The sequence below is a fragment of the Papio anubis genome, chromosome 1 (genome assembly GCF_008728515.1).
Source record: "Papio anubis isolate 15944 chromosome 1, Panubis1.0, whole genome shotgun sequence".
Taxonomy (NCBI): Eukaryota; Metazoa; Chordata; class Mammalia; order Primates; family Cercopithecidae; genus Papio; species Papio anubis.
The window spans coordinates 107,804,311-107,832,288 of record NC_044976.1 but is presented as its reverse complement, the minus strand read 5'-3'; the positions used below and the strand labels follow the sequence as shown (position 1 = coordinate 107,832,288).

Genomic DNA, 27,978 nt, shown 5'->3' with positions numbered 1-27,978 from the left:
GTCGCGGTCGCACGCGCAGTTGGTCTTTGGTACTGTGGCGGTGTGGGTGAGTTGGGTGCCGGTGGAGTGCTGTTGGTCCTCAGAATCCCCGCGTAGCCGCTGCCTCCTGCTGCCCTCGCCATGTTTCTCACCCGGTCTGAGTACGACAGGTCCGTGCGGCTGGGGGACGTCGGGTGGGAATTACGGGTGGGCAGGCCCGGGACCTGGCCGCGCGGCCTGGGTTCTGCCGTGTCATGGGGCTCCCCAGGAACCCGAGATTGGCCGGACCTGGGGATCTCTTGCCCTCCTTAGGCGCCCGCCGTGGTTCCCCAAGCTAGACCACATCGGGGGCACTTGTCCTACCGCTGAGTCACCCCCTGGGTCCTAACTCAGTGCGGAAGCGAGAAGCTCCGACTTGTGCTTGGTAAAGAAGGCGTGAGGAGCCGGTACTCCTAACTTGAACCCGGAGAGGGCCAAGGGTCACCCCTTGCCCCGTTCATCTTTTCGTGCCTAGTATGACTGCCTTAAACAAACAAACAAAAAGTTAAACGTGCCTCCTGGCAGAAAAAGCAACTGGTTTGTAGTAGGGCATGCTGCGGTATATAGTTTCTGCAGAAGCGCGAACGCAGTCGTAGCTTTGGCTGGATATATTGTCTGGAGTCTGATTTTATAGGAACTGGAATTTAGAGTGGTTTTCAAGAGATTTCTCATCATGCTGATTCCAACTGACCAAAATTTTTCTGACTTTTTAAAAGTTTAAAGCAAATTTTAAAAAACTTGTGGTGTGAAAATGTGCACAATATTAAGTTGTACATATTTATGCTGTAGACATTTTTACTTTCAGTTTCTATTTTCATGAGTTAAGTTTTTACATAGCTACTAAGTTTTTTTTTTAAAGTCAGGGAAGGCAGACATTTTCTTTGTACTGAGTGGTGTCAGAAGCTGCATTTCCTGTCAAGTATATGCTGATCCTGTCAAGTATGTGCTGACCACTTGCAGTTACCACTTTTTCATCTTTTTTTACTGACTCATAGAAGATGTGTGTGAAGTTTTGACATATTTCCCCACTGTCCTACAAAGTGACTTTGTTGGTCGATATTTAACTTCCAGAACATTGAAGAGAATCATCCTCGGGTGACATATAATTTTGAGTTAGGGTGTGTATGATAGAAATTGTTATCCTTATCAGAAATCATTTATTAAATTTTGTGGCAATTTACTTAACATATGTATTGACTGCTTTGTTACTTATTTTTCTGTCTTCCCAAGACGGCCTAAAATACATCCCTTTTTATTCTCTTAGTTAATGTGCTTGAGTGCTTGCTGTGAACAAGGCACTGTTCTAGGTGCTGGTGCTACAGCAATGGACAAAATCAAGCTCCTTGCTCTCATATAGGAGACTCTTTTGAGACAGAGTCGCTCTGTCGCCCAGGCTGGAGTGCAGTGATGTGATCTTGGCTCACTGCAACCTCCGCCTCCCAGGTTTTGTTTGTTTGTTTGTTCTTGAGACGAGAGGGAGTCTTGCTCTGGCGCCAGGCTGCAGTGCAGTGGCATGATCTTGGCTCACTGCAACCTCCACCTCCCGGGTTCAAGTCATTCTCCTGCCTCAGTCTCCCGAGTAGCTGGGACTACAGACACGCGCCACCACGCCCAGCTAATTTTTGTATTTTTAGTAGAGATGGGGTTTCACCGTGTTGGCCAGGATGGTCTCGATCTCTTGACCTCGTGATCCACCCGCCTTGGCCTCCCAAAGTGCTGGGATTACAGGCATGAGCCACCGCGCCTGGCCAGCCTCCTAGGTTTAAGCAATTCTCTGCTTCAGCGTCCTGAGTAGCTGGGATTACAGTCGGTGCCGCCATGCCCGGCTAATTTTTGTATTTTTAGTTGAGACTGGGTTTCCTCATCTTGGCCAGGGTAGTCTTGAACTCCTGACCTCGTGATCCACCTGTCTTGGCCTCCCAAAGTGCTAGGATTACAGGTGAGAGCCACCTCGCCCAGCCTGAGACTCTTAAAGAATTGTTTACAGGCACAGTGTCTCATGCCTGTAATTCCAGCACTTTGGAAGGCCGAGGCAGGATTGCCTGAGCTCAGGAGCTGGAGACCAGCCTGGGCAACATAGTGAGACCTCGTTTCTACTAAACATTAAAAACAAATCAGCCAGGTGTGGTGGTGCTGATCTTGTCTCCAAAAAAAAAAAAAAAATTGTTTATAGAAGTAACTATAGTGTGAGTCAGAAATATATTAATGCCATTAGAGAAACTCAAATCAATACCATTGAGTTTTTGATGAGGGATTGCATGCAATATGAGAGGATCTTGGAAAACTTCACAAAGGAGCTGACATTTAAACTAGGTCTCTTGAAAGAGTAGGAATTTAATAAAGACAGTGAGATCACTAGTTTTGAGTTGGAGAATATGGGATAAATGAAGGAGGGGCAATGGAAAAGCACAAAGCATTTTGGGAAAAGTCCAGTCTGACTAGCACATATGATACATGTATGGGAACAGCAGGAGATAATGGGAAAAACAGGATGCTGCTAGATATTGAATGGTTTTTAATACAAGGCTAAGGAGTTTGGGTCCTAGTTCTGTAGGCAACTGTGTGCTGTTAAATAATAATTGTGTTTTACAGAGATTAATTGTCTGAATTAGGGAAAAGTGAGTCAATACCTGTTAGGCTATTACAATAGTTAGGTGAAAGGTAATGAGGGCATTGAGAAGGAAGAGTGATGTGTTACTGTGGAGGAGGAATTGATATGAATTGGTATGACTTACCACATAGTTGGATATGGGAAAAGATGAGGAGGAATGAGTCAGATCATTCAGAACTTCCTATCTTGGGAACACTGGAAGATCAGAGGTGTTTTAAAATAAAACTGAAATAGGAATGGCAGGAGATGAAGTCAATTTTGCAAGGTGACTGGATTTAAAGAGATAATATTTCAAACTGAAAGGCGTTAAGTGTTAAGTGCTAATGGGATATGCAAGTGGAAATGTTTGGCAAACATTTAAATTAGTTAGGAAAGAGGTAAAACTGGTAATAGAGATTTGGAAGTAACTGGTGCTTAGCACTCTGTCACCCAGGCTAGAGTGCAGTGGTGCCATCTTGGCTCACTGCAATGTCCGCCTCCTGGGTTCAAGTGATTCCCGTGCCTCAGTCTTCCAAGTAGCTGGGATTACAGGCGCCTGCCACCACGCCCAGCTAATTTTTGTTTTTTTAGTGGAGGCGGGGTTTCACCACGTTGGCCAGCCTGGTCTCGAACTCCTGACCTCAGCTGATCTGCCCGCCTCAACCCCCCAACATGCTGGGATTACAGGCATGAGCCACCACGCCAGGCCAAAAGCACTGCTATATGACATGTTACCTGTTGTGAAGTCCAGACTCCATAAACCACGGATTGCAACCATCTCATTCATTTGTTCACATATTTTTTGTGTCCATTGTGTGCTCAAAGCTTTTATAGCTGAGACCATGTTTGGTGCCTCTTCTCCGTAGGGATTTCCAGCACACTTGAGCAAGGAAAGGTGGAAAGTGTTAAGTGTTAAGGGGAAGTGTTTTAGAGAGAAAAGCAGTCTGACATGTAATTTATATAAATGTTGAGTGAATTCACTAGGTTAGAATTAGGAACTACATGGATCTCAGTCTGTTAAGATAACAATAGTAATTCATATAAGTAAGTAGAGAAATGTACCTGTGACTAACTTTTACTAAAAAGTAATAATTAGGGCTGGGCGCAGTGGCTCACGCCTGTAATCCCAGCACTTTGGGAGGCTGAGGTGGGCGGATCACTTGAGGTCAGGAGTTTGAGACCAGCCTGGCCAACGTGGTGAAACCCCATCTCTACTAAAAATACAAAAATCAGCTGGGCATGGTGGCGGGCATCTGTAATCCCAGCTATTTGGGAGGCTGAGGCAGGAGAATTGCTTGAACCCAGGAGATGGAGGTTGCAGGGAACCGGAATCGCACCACCGCACTCCAGCTTGGGTGACAGAGCACACTCAGTCTAAAAAAAAAGAAAGAAATTGGGACACGCACGGTGGCTCACACCTGTAATCCCAGCACTTTGGGAGGCTGAAGTGGGTGGATCACGAGGTCAGGAGTTCGACACCAGCCTGGCCAATATGGTGAAACCTCATCTCTACTAAAAATACAAAAATGAGCTGGGCGTGGTGGCATGCACCTGTAGTCCTAGCTGCTGGGAAGGCTGAGGCAGAATTGTTTGAACCCGGGAGGCAGAGGTTACAGTGAGCCGAGATCGTGCCATTGCACTCCAGCCTGGGCAACAGAGCGAGACTCTGTCTCAAATAAAAAAACAAAAAAGTAATAACTGTGTTTTATAGAGATTGTCTGAATTAGGGGAAAAACACTTCGGACTTGCTCCACGAGTCAATACCTGTTAGGAGACTATTACAAAAGTTAGGTGAACAGTAATGAGGGCATTGAGAATGGAAAGAAGAGTGTTAACCCCAGATATTAACATCATATGCATGTTATGGGAAGAGGATAAGGAAAAATGCACATTTTCTTGGAAATTGGCTGATAGTTTTGGGGCATGAACTTACCAAAGGAACTGGCAAGTCTATTCAGAATGGACCCAGGTTGATTCAGGATTGAGGCAGAAAAGTCACTTGCTCTCATTTCACCAGTTTGGGAAGACTTTCTGGGAGTGGGGCAGAAGCATTCTATATATAGGTTCCATTCCCTTGAGAAACTGTTAATGTACAAAAAATGCTACAGATTGTTGTGGGCGAAGTAGAGAATAATGACAGCATGCATATTCTGTAGCTATCTGAGCTAGTTGTCAAGGAACTTGAATTCAGTGTCTACATGACTAGTTTTTATGAGTATAATTAATAACTTTTTTTAAATTATAGGGGCGTGAATACTTTTTCTCCCGAAGGAAGATTATTTCAAGTGGAGTATGCCATTGAGGCTATCAAGGTATAGTAGCAAGTAGCATAGTTCCTGAAATTTCATGGCTACCTAACATTTTGCTGGCAGAACACTTGGAGTAAATGTGGTCTAACCATTCCTTTAAAAAATGTTCTTACATCCCTGTAGGCAACCACTGTTAACCATTTTTATAACAGTTTCAATCCTATTCCTAATATGTATTTTAAAACTTTTTGAGCAGTTAACTGCTTCATAATTATCTTAATAGCTTTTTCTCAGTGGGGGTGGAGGGACATATTTGTGCTTTTGATCCTCTTAGCTATAAAGAGGGATACAGAAGTCCAGAATTAGCACTTGTATTACTTTTTCTGTTTTGTTTTCTTTAGCAAATCATGTATCTGACTACCTTTGTATTCTTTTCTTTTCTTTTCTTTTTTGAGATGGAGTCTCTCTCAGTCGCCCAGGCTGGAGTTCAGTGGCGTGATCTCAGCTGACTGCAACCTCCGCATCTTGGGTTCAAGTGATTCTCCTGCCTCAGCCTCCCAATAGCTGGGATTACAGGCATGTGCCACTGCGCCCGGCTAACTTTTTTAAATTTTTAGTAGAGATGGGGTTTTACTACCAGGCTGGTCTCGAACCCTTGACCTCAAATGATTCGCCCGTCTCAGCCTCCCAAAGTGTTGGGATTACAGGCGTGAGCCACCACGTCTGGCCCACCTTTGTATTCTTGTTGGTAAAGACACCTTAGGGACTAAAGAGATTTGTTTTAGTTTTTTTTAGAAACAGGGTCTTACTCTGTCACCCATGCTGGAGTACAGTGACACCGTCTTAGCTCACTGCAGCTTCTAACTCCTGGGCTCAAGTTTTCCTCCCACCTTAACCTCCCTAGCAGCTAGGATACAGATGTATGCACCATGCCTGGCTTTTGTGTGTGTGTGTGTGTGTGTGGAGATGTGGTCTTGCTATGTTGCCCAAGTTGGTCTCAAACTCCTGGGCCCAGGCAATCCTCCTGCCTCAGCCTCTCAAAGTGTTGGGATTTACAGGTGTGAGCCACCACACCTGGCCTGAACTGGATAATTCTTTGTTGTAGAGGGCCATCTTGTGCATTTTAGGATGTTTATCAATTCCTGGATACTACCCATTAGATGCCGGTAGCACTCTTTCAGTTGTGACAACCAAAAATGTCTCCAGACTTTGCCAAATGTCTGGTGGGGACAAAAGGGCCCCCAGTTGAGAATCACTCTTCTAGATTAAAAGTATATATGAATTCTATCCTACTCTGTTCAGTTGGGAATTCAAGATCAGTATACTATAAATGAAACAATTAGAGAACAATTAAGTGCTAAATTAAGTTTTCTGGCAATGGTTGCTGATTATATATTTGTTTGATTTTTAAGGTATACATGCATGTAGTTTCAGAGTCAAAAGGCAAAGTAGTTCTATGAACCTTGTAACAAAAATAGCAGTTCTTGAGGCCTGCATCCTCTATGTTCAGCTTTTCAGAGGCAACACTTCAAATTGTTTCAGCTGGTAATGTTCTAGGCATGTACCTCCGTATCTCTACAACAGTGGTTTATGGTTTTTTTGTTAGGCATTATCCATGGACTTTTCATTATGAAGGATGAAGATTTCTGCCCCAACCCCACACCCCTAGTCCCCACCACACACAATTGTCTTCTGAGGTGGGGATAGGGTGACCCTCTCCATATATATCATGAATATCATAATTTTGTTAGATCATTAGTCACTAGTTACATTAGTATGACTGTAAATGCTTTTCACAGCTGAGCCATTTTGTGTTTTATAATTGTTTTTCTGTTTCTGCACAACATTGTTTTTCTTGGAGTTAATAATTCTCTTTTTAAAAATATTTGCTTAATTTAGGATGATCAATAATGCATCCCAAAGTCTCTCTAGGTTACATGTATCCTCTCAAAACATTCAGGCAAATTAAGTGTCCTATTAAGGATTCCCTTTTTTTTTTTTTTTTTTTTGAGACGGAGTCTTGCTCTGTCAGCCAGGCTAGAATGCAGTGGTGCATCTCAGGTCACTGCAGCCTCAATCTCCCAGGCTCAAGTGATCCTCCCGCCTCAGCCCCCAAAGTAGCTGGGACTACAGGTATGCACAACCATGCCTGGCTTATTTTTTTATTTTTTTGAGACGGAGTCTCACTCTGTCACCCAGGCTGGAGTGCAGTGGTGCTATCTCAGCCCACTGCAACCTCTGCCTCCCAGGTTCAAGCAATTCTCCTGCCTCAGTCTCCTGAGTACCTAGGATTACAGGCATGTGCCACCACACCTGGCTAATTTTTGTATTTTTAGTGGAGATGGTGTTTCACCATATTAGTCAGGCTGGTCTCGAACTCCTGACCTTGTGATCCACCTGCCTCGGCCTCCCAGAGTGCCGGGATTGCAGATGTGGGCCACCGCGCCCGGCCTAAATTTTTGTATTTTTTGTAGAAACGGTGTTTCGCTGTGTTGCACAGGCTGGTCTTGAGCTCCTGAGCTCAAGTGATCCGCCCACTTTAGCCTCCCAAAGTGCTGGGATTATGGATATGAGCCAGAGTGCCCTATTAAGGATTCTTAATGAAATCTTGGAGCCTTCTAACCTGCTCCAATCTGGACTGGTCATTCTCTGGGCCTCCTGCATAGCTGTGGACTTCATTTTCTGTGAGATCATTCTAGGCGTTCCCTTTAACTCCCTCTTGTGTTAGGCCCCATGTAATCTTTTTTTATTTATTTGCTCAATTTGGTAGAACCCATTTTCCAATAGTATTGTAGAAACTATTTATTTATTTATTTATTTAGAGTTGGAGTTTCGCTCTTGTTGCCCAGGCTGGAGTGCAATGGCGCGATCTTGGCTCACTGCAACCTCCGCCTGCCGTGTTCAAGAGATTCTCCTGCCTTAGCCTCCTGAGTAGCTGGGATTACAGGCATGCGCCACCACGCTCAGCTAATTTTGCATTTTTAGTAGAGTTGAGGTTTCTCCATGTTGGTCAGGCTGGTCTCGAGCTCCTGACCTCAGGTGATCCGCCCGCCTCAGCCTCCCAAAGTGCTGGGATTATAGGCATGAGCCACCGCGCCTGGCCAGAAATAATTTTAAATTTCCAACTTCTTTTGTTTCTTTTCGTCTTCTTAGCATCCTGTTCTTGTTTTATGGATGAAATGTCTTATTTTTCTTCAACCATTTTCTAATTTTTCTTGAAAAATTTTTTCCCTGTGGGACATTGTTGCTCATCCCTATAATCCCAGCACTTTGGGAGACTGAGGCAGGAGGACCACTTGAGCCTAGGAGTTCAAGACTAGCCTGGGCAACATAGCCCGTGTCTAGAAAAAATTTTAAAAATTAGGCTGGGCAAGGCTCACACCTGTAATCCTAGCACTTTGGGAGGCTGAGGCAGGAGGATTGCTTGAGTCTAGGAGTTCAAGACCAGCATGAGCAACATAGTGAGACCTTGTCTTCACAAAAAATTTTAAAAATTAGCTGAGTGTGGTAGTGTACATCTGTAGTCTTAGCTATTTTGGAGGCTTAGGTGGGAGTATCTCGTAAGCCTGGGAGGTTGGTACTCCATGAGACGTGATTGTGCCACTGCACTCCATCCTGGGCAACAGAGTGAGACCCTGTCTAAAATATTTTTTTTCCTTTTGAACTGATCAGATTCCTTAGAGCTATGTTTTTCAAACTGTAGGTCTAGGCTTATTAGGAGATACTAAAATAAATTTAGTGGTCATGAGGAGCATTTCTTTTGAGACAGAGTGTCACTCTGTCACCTAGACTGGAGTGCAGTGGTATGATCACAGCTCACTGCAGCCTCAACCTCTCAGGCTCAAGTGACCATGCCACCTCAGCCCCCAGCTACAGGTACGTGCCACTACACCCAGGTAATTTTTAAAAATTTTTCATGGAGGTAAAGTTTTGCCATGTTGCCCAGGCTGGTCTCAAACTCCTGGGCTCAAGTGATCTTCCTGCCTCAGCCTCCCAAAGTGTTAGGATTATAGGCATGAGCCACCACTCCTGGCCCAGATTTCTTTTTTAAGTGAAACAGAGCAGTAGATATCAAAATGCCTTGCCCATAGTAGTGGTGAGTGGTTTTTTTCATGAAATTTTGTTTCTGTTATGTATTTGTATTTATTTGTGGGTTTTAGTTATGAAAGCAAATGTATTCCTTACTGTGGCTTTTGGTCAAAAAGTTTGAAAAACATTGCTGAGAAGAAAACTGCCTCTTCTCATTTCATTCCGGGAGGGTATTTCTGGCTGCTGGCTTCTGAGAGCTGAGTAGGGAAAGAAGGCTGAGGTTCTTAACACTCAGTTTGTAAATTTTTACATATTTACCCTGTTTTCAGTACATGATTCCTGCCTTAGACTGTGCTTGGTGTCCCCAATCCAAAGACCCTCTGTTTTACGGTCTCCAGAGAATAAGCCTGGAGTCTTCTGCAGGAGTGGGGGAGGTGCAGTCATCTAGCTTTACAGCATAGGGGAGGGCATCTGGGAATCTGTTTCTTAAACACTGAACCATCTTGCAGTTTTTAGCTGCTTGTTCATTTCCATTTCCAGAAGTCCTTGTTGCCACCATTTCCTTTTGTGAGGTCCTGTGATAAAAATCAAGTTGTTTCTTTACTTTCTTTACTGCTGGTTTAGATTTGGATTACTCGGGTATCACTAACCTATCTTCTTTTCAGCTTCAAAGTTTTGTTGCTGTGTCTTGTCCCACTCTCTGTTATAGTGGATTTATGCCTTTTTAAAAGTCCTTTAATCTTACATTAACAGACCTAAGGAAGGCGTGGAACAAATGTATGTCATTAGTCTACACCTTTAACTAGAAATGTGAGCCTTCATTTTTATTTATTTATTTTTTGAGATGGGGTCTCACTCTGTTGCCCAGGCTGGAGTACAATGGCATGATCTTGGCTCACTACAACCTCTGCCTCCTGGGCTCAAGCAGTCCTACCGTTTCAGCCTCCTGCGTAGCTGGGAGTATAGGCATATGCCACCAAGCCTGGCTAATTACTGTATTTTTTATAGAAACAGAGTTTCACCATGTTGCCCAGACTGGTCTCGAACTCCTGGACTCATGCAATCTGCCCACCTCAGCCTCCCAAAGTACTGGGATTACAGGCATGAGCCACTGTGCCCAACCTGAGTACTCATTTTTTTACATAAAATTTTTTGACAGTTCATCTCCTGTAGTTATGCAGGTATCCACTGATTAAGAAAATACATGCTAAAAAGCTGGTGTACATTTAATAACACTTCTAAATAAAGTCACAACTTAACACATTTGAAAAATAATATATATGTGTGTGAAATGATCATTCAGTCTGCAGACATGTTAAGCAAGTTATACATAAAGATTCATGGGATTCTTTGGAACCCTTTGCAATGCTCACACTTGGCAGTGATTACTTTGTAGAAATAACTGAATATAATGGGAATTCAAAGCACAAAACATAGTCATGGAAGGCTTTGTGAGTGAAATTTGGATAGAGGAAAGGAAGAATGTATTCCAGGGGAGACAGCATGAGCAGAGGGGTGCAAGGGTAGGAGATAATGTGGCTTGAGCAAGTGGGTTGGGCTATACCTGAGGGATTTTGTTGGAGAATAACGAGTAATGAAGTTGGAAGGGAAAAGTGGCATCAGGATATGAAGGCTCTGGAAGTTTATTTGGATATTATATTATAGGCAGTTGAGGGTGATGTTAATTCTTGAGAGAAGAAATATAATGATAATAGCATTTTATTAGATCAGTCAGGCTATAACATGAGAGATACATTGAGAGAGAGATTAAAGATGAGAGAGGTTATTGAAGTAATCTAGGCATGGAATATGAATAACATTTGTTCATCTTTGGCAGGCACCATTTTAAGCATTTTGTAATACATAATATGTTTACCCTTCTTGTTATTATTGTCATCCTCATTTTGCACGAAATGGGCATAGAGGAGTAGCAGATGGCTGGGTGTTACATAGAGATAACGAGATGAATTCCAGGTATATTGTGGACTTCTAGCGACCTTAAATAATTAATAGTTTTACACTGTTGGTGGTGATGATGGTGGTGGTTCTTTTTGTCCCTCCCTACCTTCCTTTATTACTTTTTTGGAGGTCAGGTAGGTTGGGGAATATCACCTCTTGGGACAGACCAAGACAGATGTAAGAGGTGAAAAGAGACCGGGTCCAGAAAAGACATTAAGAGTTTTATTACTTTCTTGCCCACTATGTTTAGAACTTTTGAATCCTCCCTCCTCCAAATATTGGCATTAGAGAATGGATTTTTCCAATGTTTGAAAGACTTTGTTGAACTTACTCTTTTGGGGTTCTAGAAATTACCTAGGTAAATTATAAAGAAAACATTAAAAACTTAAAAAAAATTTAAGGGAGAAAAAAAGAACTTTTTTCTGTAAATCAATATTCTTGCTATTGACAGGAATAGCATATTAATTACTTAGAGTATATTAGGGTGCTCCTTCTTTCTGCCTATAAGATGTGGCCAATTGAAGTTTCTATCATGTGAAGATTTACAGAGAGCTATCTGGTGAGTATGTGAGACAGTTATTTGACCTGTATATGGTAATCATAAGATGTTTCTCTTTAGCTTGGTTCTACAGCCATTGGGATCCAGACATCAGAGGGTGTGTGCCTAGCTGTGGAGAAGAGAATTACTTCCCCACTGATGGAGCCCAGCAGCATTGAGAAAATTGTAGAGATTGATGCTCACATAGGTAAGGAGTGGAGGAAAGCTGTTCTGTAGGACCTGGTCTGGTTAATTAGTCCTCTGTGATGTTCCAAGGAAGGTTTATGAAATGAACACGTTATCCCCTTGTTCGCTATTATTTTCCAGGCAGTAGGCCAGAATGCGTAAATGTAGGAGTAGGAGGCTGTTGCAGGGCTCATTTTTGTTTAACCTACTCCCAGAAGTACCTTTCCCCTCAAATTTAGACTTGGTAAATGTGATGGTTGTTGAAATATGCAAAGGTTGAATCATAGGCCAGCTCCTTACGATGGTTGGGTCTTTACTGATGCATAATATTTGCTCTAGTAGAAGGCCACCAGAGCACAGGATTATGTATGGGAAGCTGGAGTGTCCATTGAGAAAAGAGGAATTCTCAAAGATCTTTGGAGTGACTACAAGTTATAAGAATAATATAGACTTGACTAGATCAGTCTTCCTCCTTTGTTTTCAGATTATCTTTGTATTCCTTGTTCCCTCTACCCACTTTTTTGGTCTTTAATTCCCCTGCCTTGACTTCTGACATCATTGTATAATAGTATTACAGGGTGAGTAGTTCTAGTTATTTATAGAATGCCATTTTATTTGGCTATCTAAATTTTCTTAACCTGTCTAGTCATCTAATTAATGAATCATTGGCAAAATAATTAATTGCTTGAAGGCATCAGAACCAAATGCATGGTGACTCTGGAAGCTTGATACTATCTCTTTCATAGATATAGAAACTGAGATTTTATCTTTTAAGATTGGAACATTGTGTCTTCTTTAACTGGAGTCACTTGTCTTTTGAAGGTAGCTCAGTGTCACTACATTCAACAAATTGAGAGCCTACAATGTGCCAGACATTATGCTAGATACCAGGGAATAGAAAGGAATAAGACATAGTCCTTGTTTTCCAGGAGCATACAGTCTAATTGTGGTGGTGGACATGTAAGTAAGTCAATGCAATTAAGTGACAAAAGTATTAAGAAAGACTCTAGTGTGTTCTCAGTAGGAGTATAAAGGAAGAAATAATTAGTTTTGCCTGGAGTCAGTGGTAGTGGGGCTTTCAGAAAAGGATTCCATGAAAGTGATTTTTAGCTGAGTTTAATTCTGAAAGATAAGGAAGTGTACACAAGGCAAACAAGTGTCTGGGTATAGCAAGGGAGAGCATTCTAGTCAGAGGGAATAGAAATGACTGAAGCCGTCGTGGTGTAAAATATAAAATACCATAGCACAAGCAGTTTTGTGGGACTGGGACATGAACTGCAGCAACAGATGAGTTGGTCAGAGAGCGGAATTCCTTTTTTACCACACCAAAGGCTTCAATGTAATCCTTTTGCAAGGATGGGAAGGGTTTTAAGCAATGAGGTAATAGGATCCCATTACAATTTTAGAAAGGCCATTCTGATAATGATATTAAAGGTAGACTAAAGAGGGCTGAGACTAGAGGCAGGGAGGCCAGTTAAAAACTTGTAATAGTCCAAACAAAGAGATGGTGGAGGTTTTAACTAACACAGTAGCCAGAGAATGGAGAGGAAGATAGAAATTGACAGAACTTGTGATCTGATTGGTTGTGAGGGCCAAGGAAGAAGACGGGGTCTAGAAGGGAAATGAGTGTGTGATATGTCCAAGTAGATATATTAAGGAAGTTATTTGGCTTTATATGTCTGAAACTTGGGAGAGAAACTTAGACTGGAGATTTAGATTTGAGTCATGGTGCGTAAAATTACAGTATAGCCATAATTGTGGTGGCTTGGGCCATCAGGCAAACTCTCTGATATAACTAGTTGTTTTGTGTTTGGGACAGAGAGGCAAAAGGCTTTTGATTTATTCGAGAGTCCTCCACTGTAGTCCATAGTGAGGTGATTTTCTTTTCTCTGTCTCCCAGGTTGGGACATTCGTGTTTGCTTAGTTTGAAAATGTATCATCATCTACAAAGAGTGCTAAAGGGATGTTTAGGGATGTAATATGTGGAAATTCATGTTTGTTTAGCTGCTTTTCTGTGGACTTATTTTTATCATCTGGACTTGTGTGTCATTGTGGATGGTTTTTTGTTTCTAACATCGTTAATACTTGGGTTCAGGGCAGATCATTTCCTATCTAAACTTTCGGGTATAAAATGCCATGGGATAGCTGAATGGCTGCCATGGTTCCACTCCAGAATTTCAGGATTTCCTGAGTGGATGAAAGAGTTCTACAAGGATTTGGCCACTAGGTCACTGTCGCTTTTACATTGCAGGTTGTGCCATGAGTGGGCTAATTGCTGATGCTAAGACTTTAATTGATAAAGCCAGAGTGGAGACACAGGTAAAATTGGCATTATCTCCCTTTTACCAGGATACTTGAGTTGCTTGTTTAGTGATTATGTAGCTGCCTGGGCTATACTGCAGGTGTCTGTGTCAATATTAGATGTGGCTCTTGGGAGTAATTTTGGGTAGAATTCCCAGTTAGAACTTTCTGGGGCTTGGAGTTTAGCTGTCCGATCATTGCAGTTTTAAAGAGGCTCTGGTCAGTAGTGCTGACAGTGTCTTCCTTTTTTTTTTTTTTGGCTTTGCCTTATATAAAGCATGCATTGTAATGCATTGTTTCCTAATTGACTTTCTGTGGGAGCATCATGGCAGGAGGTGGACATAGTTAAAGGATATTCTCACCTCAACTGCCTTTGTTGCCAGGCTTGCAAATAACAGCCCTCCTCTGGTGAGTAATAACTTGTACCAGCTGACAAATACTGGTCAGGGATACTGTTTTTTTTAAACTTTGTAGCTGCTGCTTGGAGATAGGCTAGTAAGAAAAATATATCTCACGGTAAAATTTTTTGCACTTACTTGCAAGTTTGCTGTCTGTACTTATGTAAGAATAAGTCATTTAACTTAAACATCAACAGAATAAGCTTGAGTCTTTGAGGGAAAGAGGCACTTTTAGTTTTTGACAAGAGTAAACTTGGTGCTTTCAGGGCATATTCCTCTTTTTCAAGGCAATAATTCTCTTGTCTGTCGTTGCTTAGAGTCCTTGTGATAATGTTTATTTCCAGAGCTATTTCTCTTCCTCTCATGTACTCCCAAGTACTCAGGGTTAATGTTAATTAAGAAAACCACATTTGAGCCTTCAGTTTCCAATCCCAGTTTAAAGGAATGTGCGTAGTGAGATGGTGGGCTGCCTCAGTGTCCTTATTAGAAGGGTGTACCATGGTTTGCTCTTCTTCTAGAACCACTGGTTCACCTACAATGAGACAATGACAGTGGAGAGTGTGACCCAAGCTGTGTCCAATCTGGCTCTCCAGTTTGGAGAAGAAGATGCAGATCCAGGTGCCATGGTGAGTGTGATACTTGTGTCGAGTTTTTTTATTGTTCTGTGGGACTTAGGACATTTGTCCTGTAAACATAACATTCCCAGCCCCTCTCACTCCTTACTTCATAGCCATTTATCTTACTATCTCTTACCTTTTGGTTCTAGTCTCGTCCCTTTGGAGTAGCATTGTTATTTGGAGGAGTTGATGAGAAAGGACCTCAGCTGTAAGTACCATTTTGTAATTTTCCCCCATGCTTTTGTGGGGAGTTATTTTAATTTGGGGTGGGGACTGAGAAGATTATTGTAGACTATTAGCCAGATATTAGCACACACCTGTAGTCCCAGCTACTTGAAGGCTGAGGCAGGAGGATCTCTTGAGCCCGGGAGTTGTTATCCAGGCTGTAGTGAGCTTATGATTATGTCACTGCACTCCAGCCTGGATAACAGAGTCAGACCCCATCTCTTTAAAAAATGTATTTAAAAAAGATTATTGTAAAAAGGGCTATTGTTAAGTGTGTGTGTATATATATATATGGCTTCTAATACTAAAGTTTAGTGATTCTATGCCGTTTGCCCAAATTTGGGGATTCCATGAAGAATTCCTCTATTGGAACCAGTGCTAATTCTGGAAGGAATTAGAAGTAACTTGTTACTATAGTCAGGGTATGTTTTAGAGCTTTGCTCTGGAATGTTGATCTGATCCTCATCCTCAGATATTTCTAAGATAGGCATAAACAAGTACCATATTTATACATACTATACTTCTGAATCCCTAAGGAAGCTGCTAATTTTCTTAAACACTTTATAAAATGTCTGGTTTCTCCAGACATAGAACATCTTTTAGATCTGTGCTTCAATATATATATATATATTTTTGAGACAGAGTCTCGCTGTGTCACCCAGGCTGGGGTGCAATCGCCGGATCTCAGCTCACTGCAAGCTCCGCCTCCTGGGTTTACGCCATTCTCCTGCCTCAGCCTCCTGAGTAGCTGGGACTACAGGTGCCCGCCACCTCGCCCGGCTAGTTTTTTGTATTTTTTAGTGGAGACAGGGTTTCACCGTGTTAGCCAGGATGGTCTCGATCTCCTGACCTCGTGATCCGCCCGTCTCGGCCTCCCAAAGTACTGGGATTACAGGCTTGAGCCACTGCGCCCGGCCGCCTCAATATTTCAGTGGTGTCTCCTGGCTCCAGGGCCAAGCATTTGTGCTTTGTTTTAGTGAGACGTTTGTTACATAAAGTGCCACCACTCCTGAGCATTTTAGTCCTCATTTTGGGGGTTTTGCAGGTTTCATATGGATCCATCTGGGACCTTTGTACAGTGTGATGCTCGTGCAATTGGCTCTGCTTCAGAGGGTGCCCAAAGCTCCTTGCAAGAAGTTTACCACAAGGTAATTAAGTATTCTCACAACTCTTACTATTTTTTTTAATTCATGGTATAAATGACATATAATAAAATGTGCAAACCTTAAGAGTTCAGTTCTATGAGTTTTGACAATTGCAAAACAAGGTAACACTTTCATCACCGCCAAAAAAATGCTCATCCACATTCCAGTCAATCTCTTTCCCTCCTTTACAACCATGTTTACCACTGTCCATTAGTTTTGTCTGTTCTTATGCTTTGTTATAAATGGAATTAAACAATTAGTCAGTTTGTATCTGTTTTGTTTAACACTGATTTTGAGATCCATTCATGTTGTACCAGTATTTCCATTTGATGGCTGAGTAATATACCGTGGTATGGGTATACCACAATATGTTTATCCTCTATCTCCACAGCTTTACTTAGCGTTTTACAATTGGTTCTTGAAGCAAGTGGGCATTTGGTATTTTCTTTGTGAGATGGGAAGATTTGGTTTTGGGTAACTCATTGGTGTGATTGAAGGCTGCTGTACTTATTCAGGTGGTTCATACGGAGAAGCCTGCTTACATTAGCTCCTAATAATATTGATTTTACATGTGGAGGAAATTAGGTACAAAACAGGGTAAATATGAATTTTCTAAATCATTAGGCTACCTCTTAGATCATTTGGGCATTGTTCATAGGATATTGCCAATAATATTATCTTCTAAATTAAAAGAGGAATTCAAATGTACACAAGATAAGTCTATCCCTTTCCCCTTTTTCAAAGATTACTTTGGTTGGTGGCTTTATTGTGGCTCACAATAAGGTTTTGGGGTTTTTTTCCTGAAAAAGTGTATTCTACTTATTTGCCATTTACTTGAGTTCTGGAGATACTTGTAATGCACCATAGTAAGTAAGATGTTTGACATACTTGCTACATACTTTTTTCAGTGAGATAAAGGGAAAATCTTTGAAGGAAGGAGGGATTGCGTATAATTAATAGGCATCTTCTTGCCTTCTTTGTTTCAAGTCTATGACTTTGAAAGAAGCCATCAAGTCTTCACTGATCATCCTCAAACAAGTAATGGAGGAGAAGCTGAATGCAACAAACATTGAGGTACTTTCTGTTTTATTGTTGAATTTTTTTTGTTTGTTTTTTTAAGAGATGAGGTCTGGCTATGTTGCCTAGACTAGACTGGTCTTGAACTCATGGGCTCAAGTAGTCCTCCCACCCCAGCCTCTTGAGTAGCTGGGACTATAGGTGCACACACCAGGCCTGGCTAATGTTTTTTAATTTTTTTAGAGATGGGGTCTTGCTATGTTGCCCAGATTGGTCTTAAACTCCTGGCCTCAGGCAGTTCTCCTGCCTTAGCCTCCTAAGTAGCTGGAACTATAGGTGAGAGCCACTGCACCTGGCTGTTTTATTGTTTTTTATTCAGCTATTATAGCTGGCATTGCTGAAGACTACATAGATCATAGAAATCACATTTTTGTATATTTAGTTCCTAAGAAATTATTAACAGCCTTTGAATAATAAACAGCTTTAGTAAAGTGGTGCTGGCAAAAGCCAGAATTCAGTGAGTTAAAGAATGAGGCCTGGCGAGGTGGCTCACGCCTGTAATCCCAGCACTTTGGAAGGCCAAGGCAGGCAGATCACTTGAGACCAGCCTGGCCAGCATGGCAAAACCCCATCTCTACCAAAAATACAAAAACTAGCCAGGTGTGGTGGCACACACCTGTAGTCCCAGCTACTAGGGAGGCTGAGGCATGAGAATTGCTTGAACCCAGGATTCGGAAGTTGCAGTGAGCTACTGCACTCCAACCTGGGCGATAGAGGGAGACTCTGTCTCAAAAATAAAATAAACAGAATGAAAGGGAGGTGATGAGTGGAGAAAACAAGAGTATGCTGCTTTCTTAAGAAGTTTGATTTGTGTTGGCAGAAGGTAGCATTCAATAAAAGGATTATGTCGTTTTAAGGATAGGGAAGTCTTGAAAATATAAACAGAGATGAAACTAGCTTATAGAAAAATGTTGAAAGAGCCGGGTGCAGTTGTCTGTAATCCCAGCACTTTGGGAGGCTGAGACAGGTGGATCGCTTGAGGGCAGGAGTTCAAGACCAGCCTGCCCAATATGGTGAAACCTCATCTCTACTAAAAATACAAAAATTAGCTAGGCGTGGTGGTGGATGCCTGTAATCCCAGCTACTTGGGAAGCTGAGGTATGAGAATCGCTTGAACTCAGGATGTGGAGGTTGCAGTGAGCCGAGATTTTACCACTGCACTCCAGCCTGGGTGACAGAACGAGACTCTCTCAAAAAAAAAAAAAAACCTGAAAGAAATAAAAGGAGAGGTTAGGATAGTGATGGAAAAGTTATAGAAGAGGTAAGGGGTGGTACACATGAAAAAGTTGGTTTTGAAAAGTAAAATTCATTCAGCATCATACTGAGTACCCATTATATAGCAGGTATTATGCTGGATGCCCAGGGATACAGACACAGAAAATCCAATTCCTATTCAAGTAGTATACTGTGTAGTGCAGGGAACATATAGATAATAAGAACCAACCTGGGGTGATACTTCTATAATGTCAGTAAGAACAGATTCCCGTATGTGTAACTTAGACTAAAGCATTAGGGAAGCTTCTTGGAAGAGGAGATGTCTGGAAAAGGGAGCAGAAAGGTATTCCAGGAAGAGGGGACAACATGTGCAAAGGGTTCAAGATGTAAAAATAACATTGTGGGTAAAGGAAACTTTGAAGTTTTGTCTGACTGTTGGGTGTGGGATGTGTATAAGATGGTGGGGGATGGTAAGGGATGAGACTGGAGAGGTATGGACCAGCTTGGGAATGTCCTTTTTTAGTATGCTAAGAGTAGACAGGAGAAAAGGAAGTAATGACGAGTAAAGATAGGTGGGCTTGGCGGTAAACTGGAGAGATGTCCCACATTTCCCCGGAATTTTCCTAGTGATTGTAAGGTTGTCTGCTGAGGGTGGGTGAATGCAACAGTAAAATTGAGAATGGGAAATATTTGGAAAAGTCATTATGGATAGGGAAAAGAGAAGACAGGGAAGAGTAAAAGGATTGCTAGGCCATATTAAAATATTACTAGCTGAGACCAGTAATCCCAGCACTTTGGGAAGCCAAGGCAGGCAGATCACGTGAGGCCAGAAGTTCAAGAGCAGCCTGGCCAACATAGTGAAACCCCGGCTTTACTAAAAAAATACAAAAAATTAGCTGGGTGTGGTGAGCTATTCGGGAGGCCGAGGTATGAGAATTGCTTGAACCTGGGAGGTACAGGTTGCAGTGAGCTAAGATTGCACTCCACCCTGGGCAACAGCACGAAACTTTGTCTCAGAAAATAAATAAATAAAATGTAAAGGCCAACCAAGGCTATAATTATAAATCAGTAATTAAACCAATTAGTACTTACCAGGATATTTGTTGACTACACTCATGAGAAAATGGATGGTTGGATTAATCCGTAGTGGGGGATTGACTAGTTAAGGACAGAAGATTAGAGAATACTGGAGGGTATTGTTGGTGAATGTCTCACCCATAGAACCAGCTTTCATAGGCTGCTGTGAAAGGTCAGTCTAAGGAGGACTAACATTTGGGAGCCACTGCTCTAGAACCCATCTGCTGTAAGTTCTTAGTCCATTAGTTGTTCCTTGGAGCTCCAGCCTCCCTCCTTTTCCCCTAAGAAAAGGAAAATATCCGGCCAGGCACGGTGGCTCACGCCTGTAATCCCAGCACTTTGGGAGGCCGAGGCAGGCGGATCACGAGGTCAGGAGATTGAGACCATCCTGGCCAACATGGTGAAACCCCATCTCTACTAAAAATACAAAAAAATTAGCTGGGCATGGTGGCGGGTGCCTCTAGTTCCAGCTACTCCGGAGGCTGAGGCAGGAGAATGGAGTGAACCCGGGAGGCGGAGCTTGCAGTGAGCCGAGATCGTGTCACTGCACTCCAGCCTGGGCAACAGAGCGAGACTCTGTCTCAAAAAAAAAAAAAAAAAAAATCCAAGTTACATCTTACATCTTTCTTTTAAAGAAAATCTTTATATATACCTCCTTCTGTCTAGTGTCCTTACTTTTAATGAACTTTTTTGAGATATAATTTACATACAGTAAAATGTACCAATTTTAAGTTTACAATTCAGCAGATGTTGACAAATGTACTACCCCATATCTGTCACCCCAGTCATTATATCGATCCTCCCAAAAAGTTCCCTCATGTCACTTTGTAGTCTCTTCCCCCATATTGATCTACTTTTTGTCACTATAGATTTGTTTTGTGTTCTAGAATTTCATATAAATGTTTTCGTTGGTTTTTTTTAAGAGATGAGGTCTGGCTATATTGCCTAGACTGGTCTTGAACTCATGAGCTCAAGTAGTCCTCCCACCCCAGCCTCTCTAGTGGCTGGGACTACAAGTGCACACACCAGGCCTGGCTAATGTTTTTTAATTTTTTTAGAGATGGGGTCTTGCTGTGTTGCCCAGACTGGTCTTAAACTCCAGGCCTCAGGCAGTTCTCCTGCCTCAGCCTCCTGAGTAGCTGGGACTGTAGGTGACTATAGGGACTATACTTCTTTCACTTGGCACGATTTTGAGATTCATCCATGTTGCATCAATTCTGTTACATTTTATTGCTGAGTGCTATTTCATCCATCCTATTTTTTCACCTTTATTGCCAGGTCTCCTCCAAATAGAACCTGTCTTATCTCCACTGCTTCACCTCTCATTTACTCCTCAATCATTACTATTTGTTTCAGCTTTTATTATTTCCATGAGACTGCTCCTTGGTAAGATAACTCTTATTTGTCAGATTTCATGGTCACTCTTTGGAACTATCATTTGACCTTTTTGAGGCATTCACCTCGAATTTGACGGTTCTAAAATTAAAATCATTATCTTTCTTAAAAACCATTTCATCTTCCCATATTTCTAATTTTGGCTGATGACACCCCCAGTGCACTTGTTATGCACATGAGAAACCTGGAAGACTTTGATTTTCCTTCCCTTTTACTCAAATCATTTCTTTGCTCCCTTACAAATAACTCCCAAGTCAATGTCCCGTCTGCATCCCTACTTCCAGTGCCTTCTTTTGTTCAGGTCCCCATTTTTCCCCTACCTTGTATATTTTCAGAGGCCTCCTAATTAATCTTGCCCTCCTCCATTTCAGTCCATTTTTTCCTCATTGTGCTACTACAGTGGATTTTCTAAGCTACATCTAATCTTAATTGTTCTCCGCTTAAAAAATATTTTCTGGCCGGATATGGTGGCTCACGCCTGTAATCCCACCACTTTGGTAAGGCAAGATTGGTGCATCACTTGAGGCCAGGAGTTCAAGACCAGCCAGACTAGCATGGTGAAAGCCCTGTCTCTAATAAAAATACAAGAAATTAGCTAGGCACGGTGACATGCGCCTATAATCCCAGGTACTGAGGAGGCTGAGGCATGAGAAGTGCTTGAACCCAGGAGGCGGAGGTTGCAGTGAGCTGGGATCATGCCACTACACTCCAGAGCAAGACTCTGTCTCAAAAACAAACAAACAAACAAACAAAACTTTTCTGACTTCTGTTGTCTGTGAGATAAATTCCAAAATTCTTTTCATGGCATAATTCACTACTACTTAAGTCATTTGTTTAATCTATTAGAGACTTTGCTAAGCATTTTACATGCAATTACTTCTCTTAATCTTCACAACACTTCTATGAGATAGATATTCCTATTCCGAAAATCTTATTTTACGGAAGAGGAAACTGACTTTGAGAGGGTAGGGCCAACAGGTAAATGGTAGAGTCAGGATTTGAATCCAGGTCTGGTCTTAGGTCTTATACTTTTAACCGCTTTAATGTACTGTCTCCCATGGGCTCTGACCCCCCTGTTCCCTCTTCTTTTCACTTCATATTCCATGTGCAACCTCCACTCTAGCCATACAGAATTACTTTCAATTTTGCAAATACATCATGTTCTTTTGTGGTTCTGAGCATTTGCACATTGTTTCCCTTCCTGTGTTTGATTGTCTGACCCATTCTTGCCATGCTTTAATACATAACTCAAAAGTTGCTTCTCCCTGAAGCCTTCCTGGGCTCCCCCAGATCACTCTTATACATATGCTTAGCTTTATTATAACACTTACCTGACATTGAACACATTTGGCATCTAGCACTTAGTAAATAAGATGGACTTTCTTTCTTTGGATCCTTAGTCACAAGTACATGTAACTAATACACAGGTGCTTATTAATTAATTATTGGTGAAATAGAGTGAAAGACAATATCTGTTCTACCTGCCTCATAGAAGTGTTTTTTGAAAGTGAGATAATAAATAGAAAATTTTCTTTCATATTATGCAAATAAATTTATTATTATGCAAATGTAAGGGATTATTTTTACTTATCTAGTGATGAGCAACTTCCTGAAAGCAGTCCTTGGCTCAAACTCTATTATTAATGGTATGATTTGTGTTCCAGTTCTTCTGTAGGACTGTTCTACTCAAGAGTTTTCCCAGTTTCTGCTTTTTAGCCCCTGTAATGTTTTGAGAAGGCTAGCCTGAGTCATGAGTGAAATTCTTTAGGCCCTAACTCTTTAGATTATTGCCCTTGTATTTCTGTGTCCTCACGTCATTGATCATCAAGTAAAGATATACCTTAACAGAAGCAGTAGTAACATTTTTATTTATTTATTTATTTATTTATTTATTTATTTATTTATTTATTTGAGATAGGATCTCACTTTGTTGCCTGGGCTAAAGTGCAGTGGTGCGATCTCAGCTCACTGCAACCTCCACATCCCAGGTTCAAGCAATTCTTGTGCCTCAGCTGGGACTACAGGCACGTGCCACTGTGCCTAACTAATTTTTGTATTTTTAGTAGAGATGGGGTTTTGCCATGTTTGCCAGGCTGGTATCAAACTCCTGACCTCAGGTGATCCACCTGCCCCAGCCTCACAAAGTGCCAGAATTAAAGGAATTACAGGCTACGATGTCTGGCCAAAAGAAGCAGTAATATTTGTATGTTTACATATCCTTGGAATGGAACTCATGGTCTATATGGTAAACTAATTGTTTACCTATATTTTGCAAATATATTTGGGACTTTTCTGACATTTCACGTAATTGGAGATATATCTTTTAGGAGAATCTAGAGGAGACTACAAGCTTTGAGAGGAGAACATTTTTTTTTTTTAAGTCTGTTCCCAGGTATCGGGTGTCTTAAAATGTGCAGCAGTCTTTCTGAATTTTACTTATAGATGAGTTAGAGGATACTAAACATCATATAACTGGATTATGCTAATTCTGTCTCGCAACTTTCAAGTTATATTAAATATCAGGACTGAAAATTACTTTAAAATGCCCTACTATCTTTATAATTTTTTAAAAAATTGTTATTAATTAATTTATTGTTTTAGACAGGGCCTCTTTCTGTCACCCAGGCTGGAGTGCAGTGGGATGATCACAACCCACTGCAGCCCTAATCTCCCAGGGTCAAGCAATTCTCCCACCTCAGCCTCCTGAGTATGTGGGACACAGGCATTTGCTACACCCCCTGCTAGTTTTGGGGGGTTTTTTTTGGTAGACACGGGGTCTCCCTGTGTTGTCCAGACTGGTTTTTGACTCTCGGACTCAAGTGTACCTCCCGCCTCAGTCTCCCAAAGTGCTGGGGTTACAAGCATGAGCTACTGTTTCCAGCCATGTGTTTAATTTTAAAAACTGAAAAAAAAAAAAAAAAAAGACACTATGAGGAAATGACATGTAAAACACACATCTTTTGAGGCAAATGTGGCACCTGTTGCTCAGTATTGCCTAAAACTGTGGGACATGATCAGCAGAGAGAATGGAAAACCTGGCCATGTTAGTTAAATTTGAAATTAACCATCTGGACTTCCAGTTATTACTGATATCTTCAGCAGTCACAACTGATTTCCTATGCCAGTGTTAATGAAATATTTTCTTGGCCAGTCCTTTTAAAAAACATAACAGGCCAGGTGTAGTAGCTCACGCCTGTAATCCTAGCACTTTGGGAGGCCAAGGTGGGTGGATCACCTGAGGTTGGTTCGAGACCAGCCTGATCAACATGGAGAAACACTGTCTCTACTAAAAATACAAAATTAGCCAGGCGTGGTGGTGCATGTCTGTAATCTCAGCTACAGGGAGGCTGAGGCAGGAAAATTGCTTGAACCTGGGAGGTGGAGGTTGCGGTGAGCCTAGATCATGCCATTGCACTCCAGCCTGGACAACAAGAGTGAAACTCTGTCTCAAAAAACAACAACAACAAACTTTTTTGATAAGTTTTGCCACATAAACAATTTTAGGGAAAACACCTGACAGTAGTTAATGATTATTTGTTGTAGGCAATGGTCTAAGCACGTTACATATATTAACATTTAATCCTCACAACTACTCTGTGAATTAGCTATTCTTATTGTCCTCATTGTACAGATGAAGAAATAGAGGCACAGAGTGGCCAAGTAACCTGAAGTCAAACACACAAGCTCAACTTTTAAGTATTTAAATATACTTCAAATATAATTCTAAAGGAGTCTTTAACAGAAAAAAGTACTGACTCCATGTACTTTGCTGCTGCTTTTGTGATCCCTGTTGAAGTGACTTCAAGAAGTGACAGTGATGCCAGGCATTTGGTTAAGTATGATGTGGTGAGTTAACCTTAAAATAGAAAATTTGGTCAATAAGCATTTTTATTTTGGAGCCAGAGAGCTATTTTAGGGACCTGCTGCCTGGGAAGGCCTTGGGACAACAGATCCCTTAGTTCCTAATGAATACCTGCATCACCAACACAGCTTCTCCTGACCATGGTAGGGCCATCTGCAGGGTAACTGAGCCCAGCTTATTAACCCTTCTGTTTTCTTTCCAGCTAGCCACAGTGCAGCCTGGCCAGAATTTCCACATGTTCACAAAGGAAGAACTTGAAGAGGTTATCAAGGACATTTAAGGAAGCCTGATTCTCAGAACTTCTCTGGGACAATTTCAGTTCTTAATAATGTCCGTAAATTTTATTTCCAACTCCTGATCCTTGGAAAATCTCCATTGTATGTGCATTTTTTTAATGATGTCTGTACATAAAGGCAGTTCTGAAATAAAGAAGATTTTAAAATATTTGTTAATAGACTCTTCTCTTCTAATAGTCTTTTTTTCTTTTCTTTTTTCTTTTTTAAAGAGATGAGGTCTCACTATATTGCCCAGGCTGGTTTCGAACTCCTGGGTTCAAGTGATCTTCCCGCCTCTGCCTCCTGAAGTGCTGGGATTATAGGGGAGAGCCACTGCACCCAGCCATTGTAATACAGTCTTTGTTTGAAATCTATGTTAGTGGGCCAAAAGGATAGCATTATTAATATCCCTATTCTATGAAGATGTCTGTTCTAAAACTGTTTTAGTGATGCTCTATAACAGAATCAACTATATCCATTAATCCCTTGGTGTTGATAAATGAACTCTTCCCAGTGGTTAATAGATGTTAGTCCAGCTCTTCCCAGTGGTTAATAGATGTTAACAGCACTGTAAATCCATTTTTGGCCCTGTAATTTCTTGAGCAAACATGTATTTTTGCTGCTTTTCTTATAAGGAGATGCTACTAATTGACTATCAGAAGAACATGTTTTGAGGTCCTCCTCAAAACACTGATGGGTTGGAATAAGCCATCAACAGTGTTGTACCAGTTCTTGGGTCTTGATAGACAATTTGGAAAGAGATTTCCTTGTTTACAAAGTGAAGGACTAAGAATTAAATTAATGACCTTGGCCTTACTGGCAATCAATTACAAATCTCAGCCATATCAGGAAGAGAATTATAAAATTCAGAAGCAGTTTACATTAGAGTTTGGAATGAATGACGAACTCTCCCCATTAGAGCTGCCATCGTATGACTGGTGGAGACTGAAGAATCATTGTATCTCAGCCTCAAAAATTACCATGGGAAGATGGTATCAGTATCACTATTTGTATCACTATTTAACAGATGAAGAATCTTAATGCTGTGTGCTCATGGACACACAGAATTAAGCTGTTGGGACTTGGAACAGCTCAGATCTTGTTTCAGATCACCAGCTCTTGTAATAGGGAAATCTGGAGATTTGAAAAGTGCTTGCACTGTCCACAACATGGCTAATCCATATATGGATGATGCAGAATTGATTTAATTCACTAACAGGGACCCCATAATTATTTGCTGGGCTCTGGGTATATTAATGTGTAGGAAGTTGTACTGTATGATGTTAATAAATTATGACTTTGGGTAGGCTGAATTCATACTAAATCCACACTGTAATTCAGCAAAAAACAACAATGTGTTTATATACATTTGGAAACTGCAACGACAGGAAACATTTGGAAGAAAGGGATTTTGCCCTAGAATAACACATAAGGAAAGTAGAGAACTAGTATATCGTTACTCAATGTTCCAGAGACTTCTGGTGATTTTAACACTGTTATTAAGTATAGCATGTTGATTGGGAGATTTGTTTCTCTAAAGATCACTTTGTTTTATTAAATCCTAATAGAAAATACCATTGAAAATCCTATCTCATTTATTCCTGTAACAAATATATTGAGCACCTACCTACTATATGCCAAGAAATGTATTAGCCATCAGGCAGAGAGAGCTGTTCAAATGGTAGATATGATCTGTGCTCCTGTGAAACTTGTAGTGGGGAGAGCCAAACAATAAACAATATTCCCCTTTAACTCTAGGTTAATGCAGAAATGGATAAAGCCAATGTTGCTTTTGGGAGAGGTGAGTCGTGTCTCTGAATCACATGCATTTCATAGGGGGAAAAATGCCCAAATACTAAGGAATAGCTCAGCCTATCTCCATTGGCCTCAGCTTAAATTGTTTTCCCTCCCACTGGCTGGGCAGTGTATTTGTATTTTACCTGGTAAAACAATAAATTTCATACCTTCTATAATTGGCATTCTTCAGAGAGGTAGAACTTTGATTTTTTTGTAGATTATTAAAACAAGCTTTCTTAGGAACAGCAATGGTTTCATGATGTGTAATTGCTTTATGTTATCTTTCTGCTATAGAATGTTTCCTGGAGAAAGGTATGGTTTTTAGTAATAAGATACATTTACTTATTTTAGTCCTGCAAATAAGGTGAAATCTTATGTCCAGTATTTCACAAAGGAGAACTGACAGTGTGACTTTTATATTTAATGTAAATCTCATTAGACAAAAATGAAATATAGTTCCTAGGGTTTCCAATTTTAAAAAGTGAAATAGTAAATGTATTCACTCAAACATTTTCTCAGTGCCATATGCAAGTTACCATGTCCTGGAAGCTGATACAGTTTGAGGAAGGAAATATATAACTACTGTAAGCCTGTGATAACTAAAAGCAACATATTAAAAAGTGAAGGTACAGATAATTGCCAACAAATTTAATAGCGTTTAAAAGTGTATTTGGCAATTTCTCCAGGAGGTGGCACTATTGAGTTGTTTTTCTTTTCAGACAGTAAGACAATAGACCATTCATCTTTGTCACCCAAACAAAGAAATATTCCTTTATAACCCCGTTTCCTCCCCCCACCTAATCACATGCTACTGGAACTGACTGTCTTGTGATCTACTCCCATAGTTGGCATGGATTTTAAAATAATCTATTTTGAAAATTAATCTGATAGTAGTTATGGAAAGGAACAAATTGTTCACCAGTTCTCATCAGCTTTATCTTGTCAGTCCAGTAACTGAGAACTTAAAATACTATTCTAATGATTTTACTATCCTGCTCAGATGGCATTCAAAAACATTTTTCTTC

At 41.1% G+C, this 27,978-nt stretch overlaps 1 protein-coding gene across 3 annotated transcripts; it reads left to right on the top strand.

The window, feature by feature from the left end:
• Positions 1-25,325, top strand: PSMA5 (proteasome 20S subunit alpha 5). 3 transcript variants are annotated; one of them, XM_021921849.1, is made up of 9 exons: positions 1-149; positions 4,854-4,920; positions 11,465-11,591; positions 13,821-13,888; positions 14,787-14,894; positions 15,035-15,093; positions 16,156-16,258; positions 17,243-17,329; positions 24,651-25,076. In XM_021921849.1, exons 1-9 carry the CDS (start codon positions 121-123, stop codon positions 24,660-24,662), a joined length of 660 nt encoding a protein of 219 aa, XP_021777541.1. In that variant the 5' UTR covers positions 1-120; the 3' UTR covers positions 24,663-25,076. The 3 variants fall into 3 exon arrangements, with proteins under 3 accessions (XP_021777541.1, XP_003892373.1, XP_009212825.1); XM_003892324.4 differs by lacking the exon at positions 24,651-25,076 and adding an exon at positions 25,084-25,325 and having other exon boundaries at positions 3-149; XM_009214561.4 differs by lacking the exons at positions 4,854-4,920; positions 24,651-25,076 and adding an exon at positions 25,084-25,325 and having other exon boundaries at positions 5-149.
• Positions 25,326-27,978: the final 2,653 nt, after the last annotated feature.